A 20,450-nucleotide genomic window follows, 5' to 3' on the forward strand; every position below is an offset into this window, starting at 1 on the left:
CTGGGAAATGAGCCTGGACAGGTAATCAAGGTTGAAGTAGGGGAACATGTGGCAAACAGTGACCATAATTCAGTTTACTTCAGGATACTAATGGAAAAAGATGAGTACTGTCTGAAGGGGACGGTGCTAAATTGGGGGAAGGCTAGATACAGCCGGATTAGGCAGGAACTTATAGATACTGATTGGGAGAGGTTGTCTGAGGCTAAGTCCACATTTGGCATGTGGGAGTCTTTTAAGGGACAGCTGAAACAGTTGCAAGAAAGACATGTGCCGGTTAAGAGGAAGGACGGGAAAGGTAGGATCAGGGAGCCGTGGATAACTAGGGAGATTGAGGAATTGGTCAGGAGGAAAAGAGGCGTATGTTAGGTCTAAGCAACTGGGAATGGAGAGAGCATTGAAGGAATACAGAGAGAGTAGGAGAGAGCTCAAAACGGGGAGTTAGAAGAGCAAAAAGGGGGCATGAAATGGCCTTGGCTGACAGGATTGAGGAAAATCCAAAAGCATTTTACTCTTATGTTAGGAATAAAAAGGGTGGCTAGAGGAAAAATTGGTCCTCTCAGGTACAGAGGAGGGGAACTCTTCCTAGAGTCCGAGGGAATGGGGGAGATCCTGAATGAATACTTTGCGTCAGTATTCACGAAGGAGAGGGATCTGTTGTCAGGTTGTAGACCCGTTAGAGGGAATATCTATTACGAGGGAGGAAGCGTTATGGTTTTTAGGTAGTATTAAAACTGAAAGCTCCGGGGCCTGATGGCATTTATCCTAAGCTGCTTAGGGAGGAGAGATGAAATTGCTGGGCCTCTGACACAAATCTGTGTCTCTTCTTTGGACACAGGTGAGGTCCCAGAGGACTGGAGGATAGCGAACGTGGTACTGTTGTTTAAAAAAGGGTAGTAGGGATAACCCTGGTAATTATAGGCCGGTGAGTTTGACGTCAGTGGTAGGGAAGTTGTTGGAAAGGATTCTTAGGGATAGGATGTATAAGCATTTAGAGTGTGGCAATTTGATTAGGGATAGGCAGCATGGATTTGTAAAGGGGAGGTCGTGCCTTACGAATCTGGTAGAATTTTTTGAGGAGGTGACAAAAACAGTCGACGAAGGATGAGCTGTGGATGTTGTCTACGTGGATTTCACTAAGGTGTTGACAAAGTCCCTCATGGTAGGTTGGTGGAAAAGATTAAGGCTCATGGGATACAAGGACAGGTGTCTAGGTGGATTGAGAACTGGCTTGGTAATAGGAGACAGTAGTAGTGGAAGGGTCCTTTTCTAGCCTGAGGTCTGTTACTAGTGGTGTGCAGCAGGGCTCAGTACTGGGACCTTTGCTATTTGTAATATACATAAATGACTTGGAAGAGGGAGTAAGTGGTGTGATCAGCAAGTTTGCAGATGATACGAAAATGGCTGGACTTGCTGATACTGAGCAGCAGTGTCAGGCAATACAGCAGGACATAGATAGGCCGGTATACTGGGCAGAGAAATGGCAGATGGAATTTAATCCAGATAAATGCGGCGTGATGCTTTTCGGAAGAAAGAATGTAGGGGGAGTTACACGATAAATGGTAGGCCTATTAAGAATATAGAAACGCATAGGGACCCGGGGGTGCAAGTGCACAAGTCCTTGAAGGTGGCAGTACAGGTGGAGGTGGTGACGAAGGAGGCCTATGGTATGCTTGCCTTCGTAGGGAGGGGTATAGAGTATAAAAGCTGGCGTCTAGTGTTGCAGTTGTATAGTACGTTGGTTTGCCCGCATTTGGAGTACTGCGTCCAGTTCTGGTCGCCTTACTACTGGAAGGACGTGGAGACCCTGGAGAAAGAGTGCAGAGGAGGTTACCAGGATGTTGCCTGGTATGGAAGGTCTGAGCTACGAGGAAAGATTGGGCAAATTGGGACTGTTCTCCTTAGAAAAGCAGAGAATGAGGGGAGATTTAATAGAGGTGTATAGGATTATGAAGGGTTTAGATAAAGTGAACAGTGGTAAACTTTGTCCTAGATTGTATACAATAATTATGAGGGGCCACGGGCTTAGGGTGAGGGGGGCAAGGTATAACTCGGATGTTAGAGGGAGGTTTTTCCACACAGAGGGTGGTGGGGGCCTGGAATGCACTGTCAAGTAGGGTGGTGGAGACAGGCACGCTAGGGTTGTTTAAGGCTTACTTAGACAAGCACATGAGTGGACTAGAGATAGAGGGATACAGGAGACTTTTCTAAATAAAGATCAAGAGCTTTGGGACATCCCTGGGAATCAATTGATGCCTATGGACCTTCCAACATATTTCATGGCTCACTTGCTTTATTTCTGCGCTTCTGGGGATTCCATAAATGTCTGTCTAAGTTTTGCATGTTCATTGATGTCTTTTCTTTTACTTCACAGGTGATTTGGTCTGCCTTGTAGACCAACAGGGGGCATACACGCGGTGGGTCGTGTGAGGGTTGCTCTTGGATGTTGCTTTGAGAGTTGCCTAGAGCTTCACGTCGTTAGTGTACGCTTAAACTGGACCATCTGGCAGGCAACATGACAGCTCAGTGACTATCACTGTTTGCTGTGCAGATACATGGATTTGGGCCAGTGTCTGCGGGAGTTTGCACATTCTCCGTGATTGCGTGGGTTCTCGCTGGGTGCTCCCGTTTCCTCCCACTTCCCAAAAACATGCTCTTAGGCTGATTGGTGTAACAAATTGTCCCTAAATTAGTCTTCCCTCAATCTTCCCCAATAGGTGTACACAAAGGTCATGGGTAGAGGAGGGCACTCAATGGCAAAATGGCAGCGTGGGCTTGTTGGCCTGAAGGGCCTGTTTCCTGTGTTGTATTGTTCTTTATTCTAATCCAATTTTCCAGTACTTGTACACTATGGTGTTTCAAGAACTCATCTAAATGTTGTGACTGTTCTCGTCCCTATCATCCTTGCAGGCAGTAAGTGCCAGAATCCCACCACCCTCTTGGTGAAAAAGATTTTCTTCAAGTTCCCTTTACATCTCCTGCTCCTTACCTTAAATCTATGCCCTCTGGTTATAGACACCTCTACCTAGTAATTGTGGGGTCAGGCAGAATATAAATGGCTCAGTAGTCCTGGAAAGATAGTGGACAATTAAACAACTCACTGGATGTGGATGCTCCACAAGTATCCTCAAATGATGGAGGAGCCCAGCAAATCTGTGCAAAAGATGAGGCTGAAGCATTTGCAACAGTTGTTAGCCAAAACTGCCTCTGCACTGTACGGATTCTAAGAAAAACATGGACTAAAGAACTGAACTTCATGAAATTCTGCAAGAGTAACTATCCTTCACAGCAATGCAGCTAGATGAACTTAAAGCCAGACTCACTTTTCAAAGAGAACTGAGAGATTGCTGCACACTGTTTCATGGAGACATGGCTCACTCACACTTCACCATACTGTGCCCTACAACCGGAGGGCTTCTCAATCCACCAAATAGATGTTACAGCAGCGTCAGGCAAGGCAGGATCTGCCTTCTAACCAACACCTCTTGCTGCCTAGATGTAGCAACACTGGCAAGTTTCTGCTTGCAAAGCCTAGAATACCTGATGCTAAAACACCACACCTGCTACCTTCCACAGGAGAACAGAGGTGTTATCCTGACAGCAATTTACATCCCACCTCATGCGGACGTGAAAATCATGCGAGACGAAATATAAACCACCACAACTAGCCTCGAGACAAAACATTGCAAGGTCTTATTCATTGTGGCCAGGAATTTCAAATCAGGCCAAGCTCAAAAACATTCTGCTAAGATACCACCAACACATCTGTTCCACCAGAGGCCCAAACATTCTAGACCACTGCTACACAAATAACAAAATGCCTCCTGCTCTATCACTCACCCACACTTTGGCAAATCAGACCACAAGGCTATGCTCATATTCCTGGCTTACATGCAAAAACTGAAGTGGGAGAATCCATTAAAGAAAATTATGCAATGTTAGTCTGAGGAATTGGATGAGTTTCAAGGGACTGCTTCAAGTCAGTAGACTGGTCAGTATTTAAAAACTCTGCGACCAGCCTAAATGAGTACACCACTATAGTAACTGACTTAATTGGTAAGTGTGTGTAGAAGACTGTCAAAGAAGCAAATCCATGTTTCCCAATTGGAAACCATGGATGAATAGGGATGTCCACTGCTTCCTGAAATCCAGGTCTAAGGTGTTCAAGCCAGGCGATCTGGACTTATACAGGAGATCCAAAAGATGCTAAAAGACAGTAGCGGAGCAAGCTAGAGTCCCATGCTAGCCGCACAGACTCCCACTGACTATGGCAAGGTCTGCACGACATAACAGGGTATAAGATGAAAAGCATGTAAAATAGCTGGCACAAATGCACCCTTCCTGATAAGCTCAATGCATTTTATGCCTGTTTTGAGCAAGAGAACAGCAAGAGCACGCCCTCTACTCCAGAAGCCTCAGACAAACTGTATTCAAGGTCACCATCACAGATAGAGCAGCTGTCTCAAAAAAAAAATCAATCCACACAAAGTGACTGGCCCAGATGGGGAACGCACACGAGCACTCAGATCCTGTACAGACAAGTTGGCAGGGGTATTCATAGACATATTTTAACCTCAATGTCAATCTGAGGTCCCTATCTGCTTCAAGACGACGGCCATCATCCCGGTACCAAAGAAAAGCAAGGTAGTGTGGCTTAATGACTATTGTCCAGTGGCTCTGACCTCCATCATTCTGAAGTGCCTTGGCAGGATAGTCATGGCATGAGTCAATTCCAGCCCTCACATTGCAGTGGTAAGCAAACTAGTGGATCCAGGCAACAGGTCCACAGCAGATGCCATCTCCCTGGCCCTACACTCAACCCTGGAACATGTAGATAACAAAGACACCTTTTTATTGACTACAGCTCAGTCATCAACACCTTCTTGAAAAAACTCATCTCCAACTTCCACAAATATTCAATGATCCAGACTTCACTATGTTGCAGTAAATTCAAAGATAAACAAGCTTCAGAAGAAGAAATTCTTCCTCATCTCAATCTTATTTTGAATCTGTTCACCTGCTCTAGATTTCCTCGGAACAGGAAACATCCTCTCAGCATCTGCCTTGCCAAGCCATCAGAATCTTATAAGATCACTTCATTCTTCTAAACATCAGACAGTTAGGCACAACCTGCTCAACTTTTCCTCCTAAACTAATCTCTCATCCCAGGAATCAACCTAGGTGAACATTCTTTGAACTGCCACAAATGCAAGTATATTCCTCAAGTACAGAGGCCAAAACTGCAGTGCTGCTGGTATTGTCTCACCAATGACCTGTACATTTTATGACTGTACGAAATAGCACATTGTACCACACGCAATCCAGAGATTACTACTTTGAGGTGCTGCTCTTATCTCCAAATTGCTGAAACGCCATTTGCATAGGTTCCAAATTGAAGCACAACTTCTGACAGTTCTGATTAATTCTCCATTATCTTTCTTTGCATCTGGTTGACTATTCAGAACTCCACGTTGCTGTTACATAAATGCCAGTCTACTGTCCACCTACAGAACAATACCAATGTCGCTCCCTCTCCACCCCATCCCAGTTTTGCAACCACTTGCTGCACATTGCCCATAACCAACCTCATCCAAATGGCTGACATTGCTTTCTTTCAATTCAGCGCTTTTGTACATTATTCCCAGTCTTCATTTACTGTTTTGAAGCAACCAATTATTCCTATCACCTTATTTGTAACAGTTAAAGATGAAAAGATAAAAGGTAGGGGAACAAAATCTACACCTATTGCTTTTATTCAATATTTCAATTTAGTAATTTCTAATTAATCTTAGAACAGTTAAAATTAAAAGAAATATAACCAACCTTAAGAACATCTGCAGTAATCTCCGTAGTCATTTCTGGGGCCTTTGGTGTATTTAGGATTTCGCAGTCAGTCATCATCACTGGAGGCGTTGGTGATTTGTTGCATCCATTCAGAAAGTAATTCTCAGTACTAATGGCTGGTGGCTGAGGTTCTTCTGAACTCAATACATCTGCTGCAGTTTTTTTGATAAGTGTAGTGGTTTCTTCATTTTTAAAACAGTGACCCTAAAGAGTAAAATTTAATACAAAATTAAAGAACATGCAGACTCCACATAAACAAACAGTGGTTTCTTCATTTTTAAACTAGTGACCCTAAAGAGTAACATTTAATACAAAAAAAATATACAAGTGCCCCACATAAAAGGGGATTTGGTGCCATTTGTACTTTATTCGATTGCCTGTTTGGGTACACTGAGGGAGAATTTAGCATGGCCAATGAACCTAACCAACCGTTTTTTGGACTGTGGAAGGAAACCCACGCAAACATGGGGAGAACATGCAGACTCTGCACAGACAGTGACCCAAGCCGGGAATTGAACCCAGGTCCCTGGCACTGTGAGGCAACAGTATTAACCTAACTTTGCCACCATGTCACCCTAGAAAACTTTTGGCTGATAGAATAAATATCCTCCAGCAATCATAAAGGAAATATGCTTTTACACCATTGGCTAGGCTGTGTGGAATGCAAGAGGCCTAACCACAATTGTCATTCCTTGCCATCTGGGAGGAGGAGCTGTCTAATTTCACTTTTCTACAGCAGCAAGCAGATAATGGTAACTCCGAAGTGTATGGGATAGCGGGGGGGAAATCCTATGTCTTACTGGCAAGATGTCATTTTTCCATTTTAAGGTGATCAGGAAACATAGTAATTGTTCCTTTTTTTAGTAATATGTATTCAACACAATATGGGATTGTTAAACCAAAGTACAATAGTCTAGATATAATGAATGAAGATACAAATTCCAGTTCATAGGAGTCTCAGATGTTTCAGTGAGTGAGTAGTCAGTGTGAAATATATTTCCTGGCGAGACAGCATAATCAGTTTGTATCAAGTGCATATTAAAAGTTTTTGCTAAAAAAGATTGAGGTATGGTACATGAATAATTTGAGAATTGACAAAATGAAAGCATGCCAGTAAACAAAAAAGGTGACTTTGGACTTGTAGTTCTCAAAGCTCTCCATTGCTGGAGCTTTCCCTGTCTCATTTGTTGTAGAATCTTTGACAAATAGCTTGCTGTGTAATTAACAACTTTAGTACAATTTGATAAGATAGAAGGCAGCAAAATGGGCCGACCTTGTCTTTCTCCACATAGAAATTCAGATGTTCCCATGCTTGATCTGTAAACCAACTCCATAAAATTGTCTTTCATATCTCGTTACCCAATTAAACTTTGTTCAATATTCATAGTCTCCCCATTGGAGAAATAACTTATGCTAAAAAGTGTCACCATGAGGGGCTAGACATTAGATGTAGAGAAACTAATCCCATTGGTCAAAAGGATCGAGAATTTCAGCACTCTGATTTAAGGCGATTGGCCTGCTTAGACAGGTTAAGTGAATGGGCTAGACAATGGCAGATGGAATGTAATGTGAATGTATGTTGGTCTTCATCAAAAAGGGGATTTGAGTGCAAGAGTAAAGATGTCTTGCTGCTGTTATATAGAGCTTTGTTGAGACCCCGCCTAGAATGTTGTATAGAGTTTTGTTTTCCTTATCCAAAGAGAGTACAACTGAGGTTCACTGGATTAATTCTTAGGATGGCAGGACTGTTTTATGATTAGAGATTGGGGAAAATGGGTCTGGACTCAAGTTTTGAAGAATAAGGGATAACTTCATTGAAATTAAAATTCTTATAGCATGACAGGGTAGATGTAGATGTTTTTTCTTGACTGGTAAATCTAAAACTAGGGGACATAATCTCAGGATAAGGAGTAGGCTATTTAAGACTGAGATGACGAGGCACTTCTTCATTCAAAGAGTTTATTCTTTACACTGGAAGTACAATCATTGAACAAAACAGAAATCAATAGACATCAATAGGCACTAATGATATCAAGAGATAAGATGATAGTAGGGCAAAGCTGTACTGAGGTAGATGATCAGCCATGATCTAATTGAATGGCAGAGCAGGTTCCACGAGCTGCATGGCTTAATCCTGTTCCTATGTAATATCAACAGTGACATGAACGAAAACATCTTCAAATACCCAGTGAGTGGCCATGACCTAACATGAGTTTGTGGTAGGGACATATACAATTGAGGCTTTCAAAACCTCAAGAATTAATCAGCACCTGACAAGAAAAAAAACTGCAGGCATCATGGACCAAATGGCTTCCTTTTGTGCTGCAACCAATGTTTCATTAGATCAAACCAAATTCTCAAGGGGTTACAGTCAGTGCAGCAGAATTAAGAAGGACATATTTGGATTTTCAGGGGTCTCAGAGTGCTTTAAATAATGTATTGCAGAAAACAATTGAGAGATTCTGGTAGACATTTAGGCCTATTAACATGCAAATGCTTCTGTTTGGACAAGTCCAACATATCTGCTAAGAGTATATTCTTGGGATGGGGCAGTTAATTTGGAAGCCTACTGGAAAATTTCTTAGGGACATGTACTTTCACTTTGAATATAACAGAAAAGTAACAAACAGGGAAAAAGGAAGCCAGACAGGTAGGAACAAGACCAATCATAAATGATTGTTTAGAGTGATTGGAAAATGGTACAAAATTGGCTAGTCTTTCTGCAAAGCCATATCAAAGTGTATTTAATAGCAATTACTTTGCAGATCTGAAACAACATGAATATAGTTGCTCATTTCATAGTTTTAAATTAGTAGTAAAGATCATACTCACAGTAGATTGCTTTTTCAGCCATGGTGTTTCAAAATGAGGTAATACTGGAGATGATACAGAGTCATTCAATTTTCTTTTATCTGCTGGAGCTTGGGAGAAATCTTTATGAATTTTTAGACCAGGTGTGCAAAACACAGGAGGCAAAGGGGAATTCTGCACATCTGCAGCTAAAAATAGAAAATTGCAACCAATTTATCAAGGCAGTAAATATTTTGTTGAAATACATAAGCTATTTAGAATTTGAAACCCAAACCTAGCATTATTTTCAATGTATTGAATGAGCAGAGGTAAACATTTTGGATTTGCAACTGAAAAGAAACAACTTGCATCTATATTGTGCCTTTCTCGACCATGGGATGCTCCAAAATACTTTACAGTTGATCGGGTACTTTTGAAGTGTAGTGACTGCTGTCATGTAGGAAACGTGGCATAAAGTTTTTCACACAAACTCCCATAAATAACCAGATTATCTATTTTTGTGAAGTTGACTGAAGGAGATTTTAAATAGAAAAAAAACAATATTCCAAAAAGATCTCTTGCACTCAAACATTGCTTCAGCTATTTAACATTCAAGACGTTTACTCAAATATGAAAGGCCTATTGTAATGAACCATAGAATCACAATGATATGCAACAGATAGCCTTTCAGTCCATCATCCCTCTGCAGGCTCTTCGAAAGAACTAACCCATTACTTCTGTTTCCTTGGCCTTTTCCTCTTGCAAATATTTCCCCTTGAAGTATTTATTCAATTCCCTTTTGAAGTTATGAATTTCCTTCCATCATTTTTCAGGCCATGAATTCCAGATCATAACTCACTACATATTTCAGGGGACTACTGGTTATTTTACCAGTTACTATAACTCTGTGCTCTCTAGTCACCAATTCTTTTATCACTTGAAACTGTTTCTCCATACTCACCTATAAAAACACTTCATGATCTTGAATACCCATATCAAATCTTCCCTTCATCTTATTAATGATTTAGATCTTGGTGCACAGGAGACAGTTTCAAAGTTTGTGAATGATATAAAACTCGGCAGTATTGTAAGCTGAGGAGAGGACAGTGTAGAATTTCAAAATGACAGACAAGTTGGTGGAGTGGGCGATAAAGTTCAAAGACGCGTGAGGTTATGCATTTTGGTAGGAAGAACATGGAGACAACATAAAATAACAAGGAGAATTCTTAGAGTGCAGGCGTAAAGGGACCTGGGTGTTAATTTGCCTTGGTGACAGGAAAGGTGGAGAGTACTGTTAGTAAAGCATATAGTATTCTGGGCTTTAATAGGGGCAAAAGAATACAAGAACAGAGAGGCTATGTTGAACCTCAGCTGGAACACTGCATACTGTTCTGGATGCCACAGTGCAGAAGTGGTTTACAAGAATGGTTCAAGGAATGAGAAACTTGCGTTAAGGGTAGATTGGAGGGGTTTGGATTGTTCTCCTTCAAAAGAAGGTGGCTGAGGGGAGATAGATAGGGAGAAATTGTTACCACTCATAAAAGGATCAAGAATGGGAGGGCACAGATTTACCAAGTGACTTGCAAAAGTAGTAAATGTGATGCAAAAGAAGAACTCGGTTCAGTCCTGGAATGCACTGCCTGGAATTGTGGGGGCAGGTTTAAAATCAAGGCATTAGATGAATACTTGAATAGAGGCAATGTTCAGGGGTACAGGAAAAAGGCAGAGGACTGGCACTAAGTCATGGTGCTTCTTTGGAGAACAAGTGCAGGCACGATGGGCTAAATGGCCTTCTTTTGCATTATAATAATTTGCGATTGAGAATGCAACGCTGTGGCAGTGATTCTTAGTTCTGTAGATTGGACAGGGCCCTTTAACAAGAAAGCATCTCATGCCTGCTCATTAGGACCTGACCCTAACTGGCTGAGTGGACAGTTGTCACACCATTGGTTTTGGAGCCAGAACATTGGAGACCTTCAGAGTTTTCAGTTCATCTTTATCGACAGCTTTTTGAAGTTCTTCAGCTTTGTTTGCCTACCACTGGTTCTTCACTTAACTGTACCATAGCATGTGTTTTGCTGGACAACAACCAGATTTTCTGGGTGATTTTGCACCATATATGCAGGATGTGAGCATTCTGCATATTTTAGTAACTTGTCTACATCTTGGTCTTATCAAACCAGTTTTGATGCTTCCATTTGATGAATCCAAAGGACACCAAATACTGTACTGCAAGTGACATCCCATTAACATAGACATTGTCTTCTGGGATATCAGCAAGCTCACATTTTATTCCAGTTCTTGCTCTTGGCCACATCTTACGAGGATAGCTACATTCTTCCTTTGTGGTTTGACTGTCATAATGTATTAGGTGTTATCTTCAAAGACATGGATGCTCTTGATAAGCCAATAGAGGTGCTGAAGGTTGGTTAAACTAAGTCAACATGTTGAACACATGGTCATGATCGTTGTACAATATGTGTTGGACTACATTAATGTTTAGATCTTGGACGCATACATGTAGCTTTCAGTTTATCAACTTGTTGGAAGATTGTGTTTGGTGATGATATGATCAACTCTGCACTTAAGAAACTGACTGTTGGAATTTAATCTACCAATACTGTGACGTTTTATTACTCCCTTCTGTGTATTGCAGTCTGTGCCAACACAGCACTGAAATCACCAGGGTGATGAGCTTGTCCTGGCAGGGTACTCCTTGGACAATCCTGTGGAAATCTTCATAGAATGCTTCTCTAACCTTGTCTGTGTAGTGTTGGTGCATTGTGAGAATGGTCTGCTGTGGATTCAAAAACCTGTCCTAGTTTGGCACCATCTACCAATTTGCACTGATGTTTCTGAAACTAAGCCATGCTCTATGCAAAATCCAGAGGAAGGGCTACTGACTTAATGATACTTACTGCATCAAGACTAAACATAAATAAATGTTCTGACTTGCAGGAAATAATCCTAAAGCCAAATTAATGGCTACTTTATAATTTCAGTCTTTGTGTTGCCTATGAACAAGAATGTTAGGGTTGGTTTTCCAGCATAAATGAAACCAGTCAGTAGACCTACCAATGAAGTGCATACATACAGGTTTAACACTGTTCAGTAACAGAAGCTTCATTCAGATATTCAGCCTATACTTACTGTTGGGATCTGCCTGATGTGTATTAGAAGACACAGAAATATCCTTTTCAGCCTGTTTGGACACAGATGTTTCCCATAGATATTCTTCAGTTGCTGGTATAGAATTACAACTGGAAAATGTTTTTTTTTGGGGGAGGGTGGAAGAGAGAAAGAAAGAAAAGAGAAGGAACAAAAAAAAACATATTCCTATAAGCTAATCCAAGTAGATAAAAGAGTGACAAGATGCAATATATAACATTACTGATAAAAATCAAATTGCACAACACCACAAAATGGCCATTTCTCTGGAAGGGGCGAGGGGTGAAGAACACAAATACTTAATTTTTCTCCCAGTCTTGGGTCATAAAGTGCCAAGAAAATGGTATACATGTAACCCCAACACACTGAAGCTGCTCTTAAAAAAAAAATCAGATGGCACACTGAGCATCATTAGCACTACTGACAGCAACAAACTTTCAATTGCATTGACAAAACCAATGCTGTCATATGGTGGTCCCAGAAATTACTGCAATTCTCTAACCATAACATACACTTTCTCCTAAAAAAATTGATCGAGAAATTAGGGTGTGTAGTGAAGGACAACCTATATTTTAGTGCCTTTAATATATAAACCAAGGTGCTTTGCAGGAGCAGTACAAAACAAGACAGAGCCTTACAATGGGATATTGGATCAAATGACCAAGTGGGCTTCATGAGGAATGCACTTGATTCTATTATTTGGGGTTGACTGTATTTTCCTAGTAAAGGTTTGAGCAAAGAGGAACTCAGGCCAATTCTGTTTCCCTGCCTGAGACAATGCAAGAGCAGAAGGATAGAACCAGTCAAGGAGACAGGGAGGCTACAAAAGAACAGCCATCCTGAATTTTTTTTTAAAAAGATTCACTTCATGATGGGTCTCCCCAGAAGTAAATCATCTAGGGATTGCAAGGCTTTAAATTCAACAAAGGACTCAACTGGCATTCTGTGTACGCTGCCAGCAAAACACTATGGCCCAGCTTTGTTAATTAGTATGCAATGTAAAAACTTGCAAGAGATAAGCAGTACAGGAACCCTCCAGGAGTGACATTCTCAAATGGTCTCAGTCTGCCTTAGTTGATGTCCATCATTTACCAATCATACCACTTGGAATAATACATTTTGACCACACACTCTTGTAAAAGTCTAGGTGTATATTATATTTGAGGATGCATTATGTTTGGAAAATTTCAGTAAATACCTTGCCACAGGGATAAAGATAGTTTAAAACAATGCTTTCCTATTTCAATCACACATGGACAAGTTTGTTCAAAATCAACATACAACCATAGTTATTGTAAATGATAAATTTTAGAATATGAACAGTGCAAACATTTCACTGCACATTATGAAAGCATATTAATTCTGTTTTGAATTGGGGTGGTGGGGAGATGCATGAAAAAAAATCAATACAACTAAAATTTAGCTTGTAATTAACTAGTCACTAATGATCTGCTTCTAAATCAGCCAGAATGGTCGATGGTTAATGGCAACAAGAGAAACCTGTATTACAATTATTTCCAAAAACATTGTAAAAACCTTTACCTGTTGACTTCTGGTTGAGCACATTTATTATACAGTGCCAAAGTAAAGTCATTTACATAACCAGTATGTTCTGTAATACCAAAATGTTCCAATTTAGGAGTGAGGAGCATCTCATCATCCAGCTTTAATGAACATTTTGGTGTCTTTGGCATAACTGGGCCTTGTAATGTTGAAGGATGCCCATTTCTAGACAATTCTGGAGTGATTTGGGAATTTGAAGGCAGATTACATTCTGGCACCTCCCACGCATTTTGAAACATTAGGTGACCAAGTCCAAAATCTTCAAGCGTAGGGGTACGCAAGGAGTTATTCAGCAAAAGCTTCTCATGTGAAGGAGAACTGACAGCTTCATCATTTTGCTCTTCATGTTCAGAACTTTCAATTCCATCCACTACAGTATTCATCAGTTCCATTTGTGGTTCTTAGAGGAAAAAAAACAGTGCATTTTATCTAGAGATTCTCCACTTTGCTTTTACGTGCTGCTTTTCTGCATAGCACAAATTAGGGTTTCAGTAGATGAGCCGACAAAAGTAGCATTGTCAAGGGATTGTACAAGTTGGGAATGGATAGTCCTAGTGATGGCATGATACAAAACTGGAAGCTCACCGGGGTGGGGGCGGGCGGGTATCATAGAATCCCTACAGTACAGCAGGTGATCATTCAGCCCATTGAGCCTGTACCAACCACAATCCCATCTTGGCCCCACACTCCCGTAACCCTACACATTTACCCTGCTAATCCCCCTGACATTATGATCAATTTAGCATGGCCAATCAACCTAACCTGCACATCTTCGGACTGTGGAAGGAAATCAGAGCACCTAGAGGAAACCCCACTTTGCCATCGTGCTGCCTATAAATGATACTATTTAAATATATTAAAACCTGGTTCAGCCACAGACAATTACCAGGGAGAAAATTGGGAGTTGGTTACAAGGGAGTGGAGTTTACTACAGAACCAAAGACAATGGCTTTAATACGATAGGCTTAATGCGTGTATTTGCAAAATCTTCACTATTGGTTGCTTGGCTGTTGTATGGGCAAGCACAGTGGTACAATGCTTAGCACTGCTGCCTCAGTGCCAGGGATCCAGGGTCAATTCTTGGCTCAGGTCACTGTGTGGAGTTTGCACAATCTCCTAGTGTTTGTGTGGATTTCCTCTGGGTGCTCCTCAGTCTGAAAGACATGCTGGTTAGGTGGATTGACCATGCTAAATTCCCCTTCAGCATATCTGAACAGGCACCAGACTTGGGGATTTTCTCAGTAACTTCAATGCAGTGTTAATTTAACACTCATGGTGACTAACAAACAAACTAAGCTGTAATCAAATTAAGATCTTAAATTTGCAAGGTCATGGCATGGAATAGGAAACTTCTGACAGTCATCTTGAGATAAAGAACATTGCAACAGGATCACTGCTGAAATTTTCATTCACTACTATGCACAAATTTATAGCTCTTGCAACAATTCTCACTAATAGTTGTTTGGTAGTAAAAGATGACTTTTCAAAGCCTTTTCTTTTGCATTCATCAGGACACTTTGCAAGAATACCGGCATTAAGGGGAAAAAAACAAAAATTCATACTTTATGAGACAGGTGTTGATTAGCTGGCAAGTGGGCTGCAATTGCTAGGGATGTTGCCATGGAGAATGCACCAGATGATGGTGATTGACAGCAGTTAATTGCCAAGCATTGTTTGAAATTCAAACCAGGCAGCTCAACCCCAATTAGTCATGGCATTACCCGAGGAGTGAATCATCAGCAAATGGCTATCAACAGGTGCAAGGTGTATACATGTTCCAACTGCAAAGAATAAGACCATGTATTCATGTACACAAATGTGCCACACTGCAAACCCAACTGTATCTTAAATTGGTTATCAATGTAATTCTGAGCACTAAAGATTTAGCAAATGCTGCTCAATTGCAAAATCACTTCTAATGATTTTTGGTTTGCAAACATGGGTTGTTTGGATAAGGTCTGAATCTTGCTCATTGCAACCAGCTGCTGGGATATGCTGTTTGATACGATCCACTAGCCTTTGGGACATACTGTTTATATACCTGCCACCACAGTGGCACAGAAATCCATATACCATATCATTCATGTGTGCAATAGTCTTTTTGGCTTGAAGGCAGCATCCTGTGACAATATATAGCCCAAGGTCCTTTGCAGGAGCAGTACAAAACAAGACAGAGCCAAACAAGGCAAATACCATTCATGTTGCTATTGCATAGTAGCAGTATGAAACTAGTGGTTCACTTAACATGCAAACCTTTTTGATACACTTAGTCTTCTAGAGTAATTTGAGGTAGACTGAGCACTATTAAGGACCAAATGGTTTGTTCATGAGTTGCATGATACACAGTACAAAATCTGATCCGAGTAGTCATTATCCCATGGGACGATCCCTATTTTAGCATCAAGTTCACATAGTGACAAGTAGCTCAGAGCCTATTTACAAAGTTGCAGATAAGACCAGTTATGGTATACGGGACTAAGAATCCCAACATGTGTACTGACTAGTGATTGGTTGGTTTGCAGTAAACCATAGTAGAACACTCCATTGCAGATTTCTCAACTAGTTTTTCAAGAAAGGGGAGTTCATTTGACTGCTCTATTTCAAAAGGTGAATTTGAATGAGGATGGAGCCCTTTAAGGCATGCGAGGAAATTGCATGCAACTGTGCATTTAAATGCAGTAAACATGTCAGAAGTATGCATGTGGTAGAAGATTAGGTACCATTCCATCATGGGCCCAAAAAGAATCCCACGGCAGCAACATCTATCTGGGTTCAATCCTGCCATTAAAACTGAACGACTTGCCAAGTTCATAAATTCAATGAATATTGATTCAGCAATTCTTACTAACTACAATTTTGCCAATGGCGCATGCTCCCATAAAGTAGAATAACACTTGAAATAATTTTAAAATATTACAGTCAAATCATTATTCCAAAATATAGGTAGAGGAACACTAGATATAAAACACCAATTCTGCAGTTAGAAGCATTTTGTAGGTGAGTCCAATTTAATTAAAGTTTTATTAAAGTGGATTAAATTTTGGGACGCAGAAAGAGGGAGTGTTTAAAAACAGCATTCAAAATCTGAACCTGGTCATTATAGTACATTAAAAAATTGTATTTTGTTGTGCAAATTCCATTTTTAAACTTTGTCTCTACCATGGTTTGTAGGGTAAAGTCCTGTCAGTTGCAAATTCCTGGTTCACAATTTCACTTACTTGTGCTTTGTATGTCACATGCCCATTGCATGAACAATGTTTGCTTATCTGCAGTTTCATAGAACCCTACAGTGCAGGTCGCCATTCGGCCGATCAAATCTGCACTGACCACAATCTCATCCAGGTCCTACCCCCATGACACTATGCACTCACCCTAGCTCGTCCCTCTGACACTAAGGGGACCCAAACTTGGAATTGAATCCAGGTCCCTGATGCTGTGAAGCAGCAGTGCTAACCACTGTAACCACCTATTTTTTTTTTTAAAATAGAAGAAATCTAACTCCCTGACATTAAGGGGCAATTTAGCATGGCCAGTCAGTCAATCTAACCCGCACATTTTTGGACTGTGGGAGGAAACCAGAACACCTGGAGGAAACCCAGCAGACATGGGGAGAACGTGCAGACTCTGCACAGACAGCGACTCAAGCTGGGCATTGAACCTGGTCCCTGGTGCTGCGTGGCAGTAGTGCTAACCACTGTGCTGAGCGAAACATGTTTTAGGTGAGGAGCTGATGGAATTAGCATTAGTACAGAAATAGTTTTGGGGAATTTGTGGCATTGGAGGTGGAGAGATCTCCAAGACCTGATAATTTTCATCCCAGAGTACTAAGGAAGTGGCCCTGGAAATAGATCCATTAGTGGTCATTTTCCAAAATTCTTTGGACTCTGGATTGGTTCCTATAGATTGGAGGGTAGCTAATGTAAATCCACTATTCAAAAAGGAAAGTAGAGAGAAAACAGGCAGTGCAGTGGTTAGCACTGCTGCATCATAGTGCCATGGGCCTGGGTTCAATTCCAGCCTCGGGTGACAGCCTCTGTGGACTTTGCACATTCTCCTTGTGTTTGTGTGGGTTTCCTCTGGGTACTCCAGTTTCCTCCCACAGTTCTAAGATGCATGGGTTAGGTTGATCAGCCAGGCTAAATTGCCCTTACCAACGGGGGACTAGGGTAAATGTGGGGTTACAGGGATAGGGCCTGGGTGGAATTGTTGGTGCAGAGCTCAGTGGACCGAATGGCCTCCTTCTGCATTGTAGGGATTCAATGGACCAGTGAGCCCAACGTCAGTACAGGGGAAGTTGCCAGAGTCCATCAAAGGATTTCATAACTCAGCATTTGAAAGCCAGTGGTATAATCAGCATGGATTTACAAAAGGGAAACAATGCTTGACGAATCTATTGGAATTGAGATGCAACTAGTAGAGTTGACCAAGAACCAGTGGATGTGGTTTGTTTAGACTTTCAGAATGCTTTGGACATTGTAGTATATTATGAGAGACTAAAATTAAAGCATGTGGGATTGTAGATAGTGTCTTGTGATGGATAAAAAGCTGGTTAGAAGATAGGAAGCAAACAATCGCCATAAATGGATCTTTATGATTGGCAAGCAATGACTAGTGGGATTCTACAGGGATTTGTGACAGGACTCCAACTGTTCACATTATATACTAATGATTTGGAAAAGGGAACTGAATGTATTATCTCCAAATTTGCAGACGATACAAAGTTGGGTGTGAGGGTGAGCTTCAGTGTGATTTGGACAGGCTGAGTGTGTGGGCACCTGCATGGCAGATGCAGTATAATGTGGATAAACGTGAGGTTATCCACTTTGGTAGCAATAATAGGAAGAAAGATTACTGGAATGGATGTAAATTGAGAGGTGGATACTCAATGAAACCTTGGCCTCTGAGTCCTTGTGCATTAGTCGCAGAAAGTACAGCAGGCCATAAAGGTGACAAATGGTTTGGTGGTCTTCACAGCAAGAGGATTTGAGTATAGGAATAGGGATGTTTTGCTGCAATTGTATAGGGCATTGGTGAGGCCACATCTAGAGTAGTGTGTGCAGTTTTGCTGTGTTTGCTATAGAAGGAGTGCAGCGAAGGTTTACCAGACTGATTCCTGGGATGACAGATCTGCCATATGAAGAGACCAAGTCAGTTAGGATTATATTCACTGGACTTTAGAAGAGTGAGAGAGGATATCTTGAAATTTAAAAAAAATTCTAAACAGGGTGAGACAAGGTAGATTCAGAAATAATATTCCTAATGATGGGAGTCCAGAACTAGGGGTCATTGTTTGAGGATAAGGTGTAAGCCTTTTAGAAAAAAGAGGTGAGGGGGAGAAATTTCTTCAGAGGGTGGTGAATGTGTGGAATTCACAACCACAGAATGTAGCGAAGCGAAAACATTGCGTGATTTCAAGAAGAAATTAGATATTGCTCTCAGGACTAAATAAATCAAGGGATATGGGGGTTGGGGAGCCTTTCAAAATGAATGGTGGAGCAGGTTTGAAGGGCTGAATGGCCAACTCTTGCTTCTAGTTCCTATCCTACCCACAATAACAGCCCTACTCAATTTTAAATCCCCCATCTGTCGTATATAGGTGCTACACCACAATTTACTGAAGAGTAATGGCTCAGACCAATGCTGCCCTCACATGGATGGAACCTGTCTAATTGAGTTCCCATCCAAAAGCATGTTCCCCATTCACATTTTGCTGTTAGTGAGATCGTGCAGCATCCTGACCCCTGCAAACTTTACTGTATCAGTATACGGTAAGACTTTTCTGGGACATATTGAGTACAATATTACACTACAGCAAACTACATTGCTTCATATTAAGGACTCAAAAAAAAAAACAGCAATGCCCCTACGTTTTTTTCCTTTGACATACCTTCATCTTTTCTATGCAAGGGTTCATAGCCATAATGCTGAAAGTGCTCTTCGATTTCTTCAAGTCCTGCACAATTCCTTTGCTGCACTATCCGAAAGGCTCTAATTAACTCAGTATTATCTTTGTATTTATCATCAAGGGTTTCCACTTTTTTTTGAACATCTGCCTTTAAAAAAAGCAAGTAAAAAAATTAAGACCTGTTGACATCATTTATACAAAAGCTCCATTTACAAACTTTCAAGGAGGCACAGTAGCAGAGTGGTTAGCACTGTTGTTTCACAGTGCCAGGAACCCAGGTTCAATTCCCATCCTGGGTCACTGTGTGGAGTTTACACATTCTCTACATGTCTGCATGGGTTTCCTCTGGGTGTTCCAGTTTCCTCCGACATTCTGAAAGACATGCTGGTTCAGTGCATTGACCCAAACAGGCACCGGACTGTGGCAGCCAAGGGAATTTCACACTAACATCATTGTGGTGTTAACGTAAGCTTTGTGACTAATAAATAAACTTTCCTTAGATACAGAGCAATTAAAACATTTAGCCACTCAATTTTAAATCCAACCAAGTATTACTGTGTACTGTTGAATTTTTTAAATGCTCAGTTCATTTCTCTTCAAACGTATTCTGCAACTTTCATTACACTAAAGCGAGATAAGATCCTTAATGTAACAAAACATACATTGTACAAGCTAAGGAAAAAAAACCAGGTGAGCATATGAGTTAGGCAAGAGTGGAAATCAACAATTATGAAACAAATAGCTACAGTAGGACATGATTAATTTGGTATCAGGATCAGGAGTTGAACTGTATTAATAGTATGAGTTTTATTACTGAAGACTATTAAGGATATATTGGAAATCTAATTTACACAAAGGATAAAACAGCAGCAAGATCCCTCTTGCTGATCCTCGGTCTTCCCAGAGTCCTGCCATTCATCACACATTCCCTTGCTTTGTTTGGCATGCCCAACTGCACCACCTCTCGCTTATCCAGATTGAATTCCATTTATCACTGACCAACCCATCTATATCCTCCTGTATTCTAAGGCTAGCCTTCCCACTATTTACCAAACCAATTTTTGTATCATCTGCAAACTTTATCATCCTACCTAAATCACAACAGCAAGGGCTCCCAACACCGAACTCTGCAGAACCCAATCCAAAAAAAAATCCTATGACCATCACCCTTGGCTTCCTGCCA

At 41.0% G+C, this 20,450-nt stretch overlaps 1 protein-coding gene across 1 annotated transcript in view; it reads right to left on the bottom strand.

Annotated features, from left to right (window-relative positions):
• Window positions 1-20,450, bottom strand: part of ska3 (spindle and kinetochore associated complex subunit 3) — a 40,398-nt gene that overhangs the window by 8,841 nt on the left and 11,107 nt on the right. The window contains exons 4-8 of the mRNA XM_080197916.1: window positions 19,250-19,415; window positions 13,342-13,762; window positions 11,782-11,891; window positions 8,674-8,840; window positions 5,821-6,045 (exon numbers count right to left, since the gene is read on the bottom strand). Coding sequence (XP_080054042.1) covers window positions 5,821-6,045; window positions 8,674-8,840; window positions 11,782-11,891; window positions 13,342-13,762; window positions 19,250-19,415 — 1,089 coding nt within the window. The remainder of the gene's footprint in view (window positions 1-5,820; window positions 6,046-8,673; window positions 8,841-11,781; window positions 11,892-13,341; window positions 13,763-19,249; window positions 19,416-20,450) is intronic.

This window comes from Carcharhinus amblyrhynchos, chromosome 10 (genome assembly GCF_965287045.1).
Source record: "Carcharhinus amblyrhynchos chromosome 10, sCarAmb.v2.hapA, whole genome shotgun sequence".
Taxonomy (NCBI): Eukaryota; Metazoa; Chordata; class Chondrichthyes; order Carcharhiniformes; family Carcharhinidae; genus Carcharhinus; species Carcharhinus amblyrhynchos.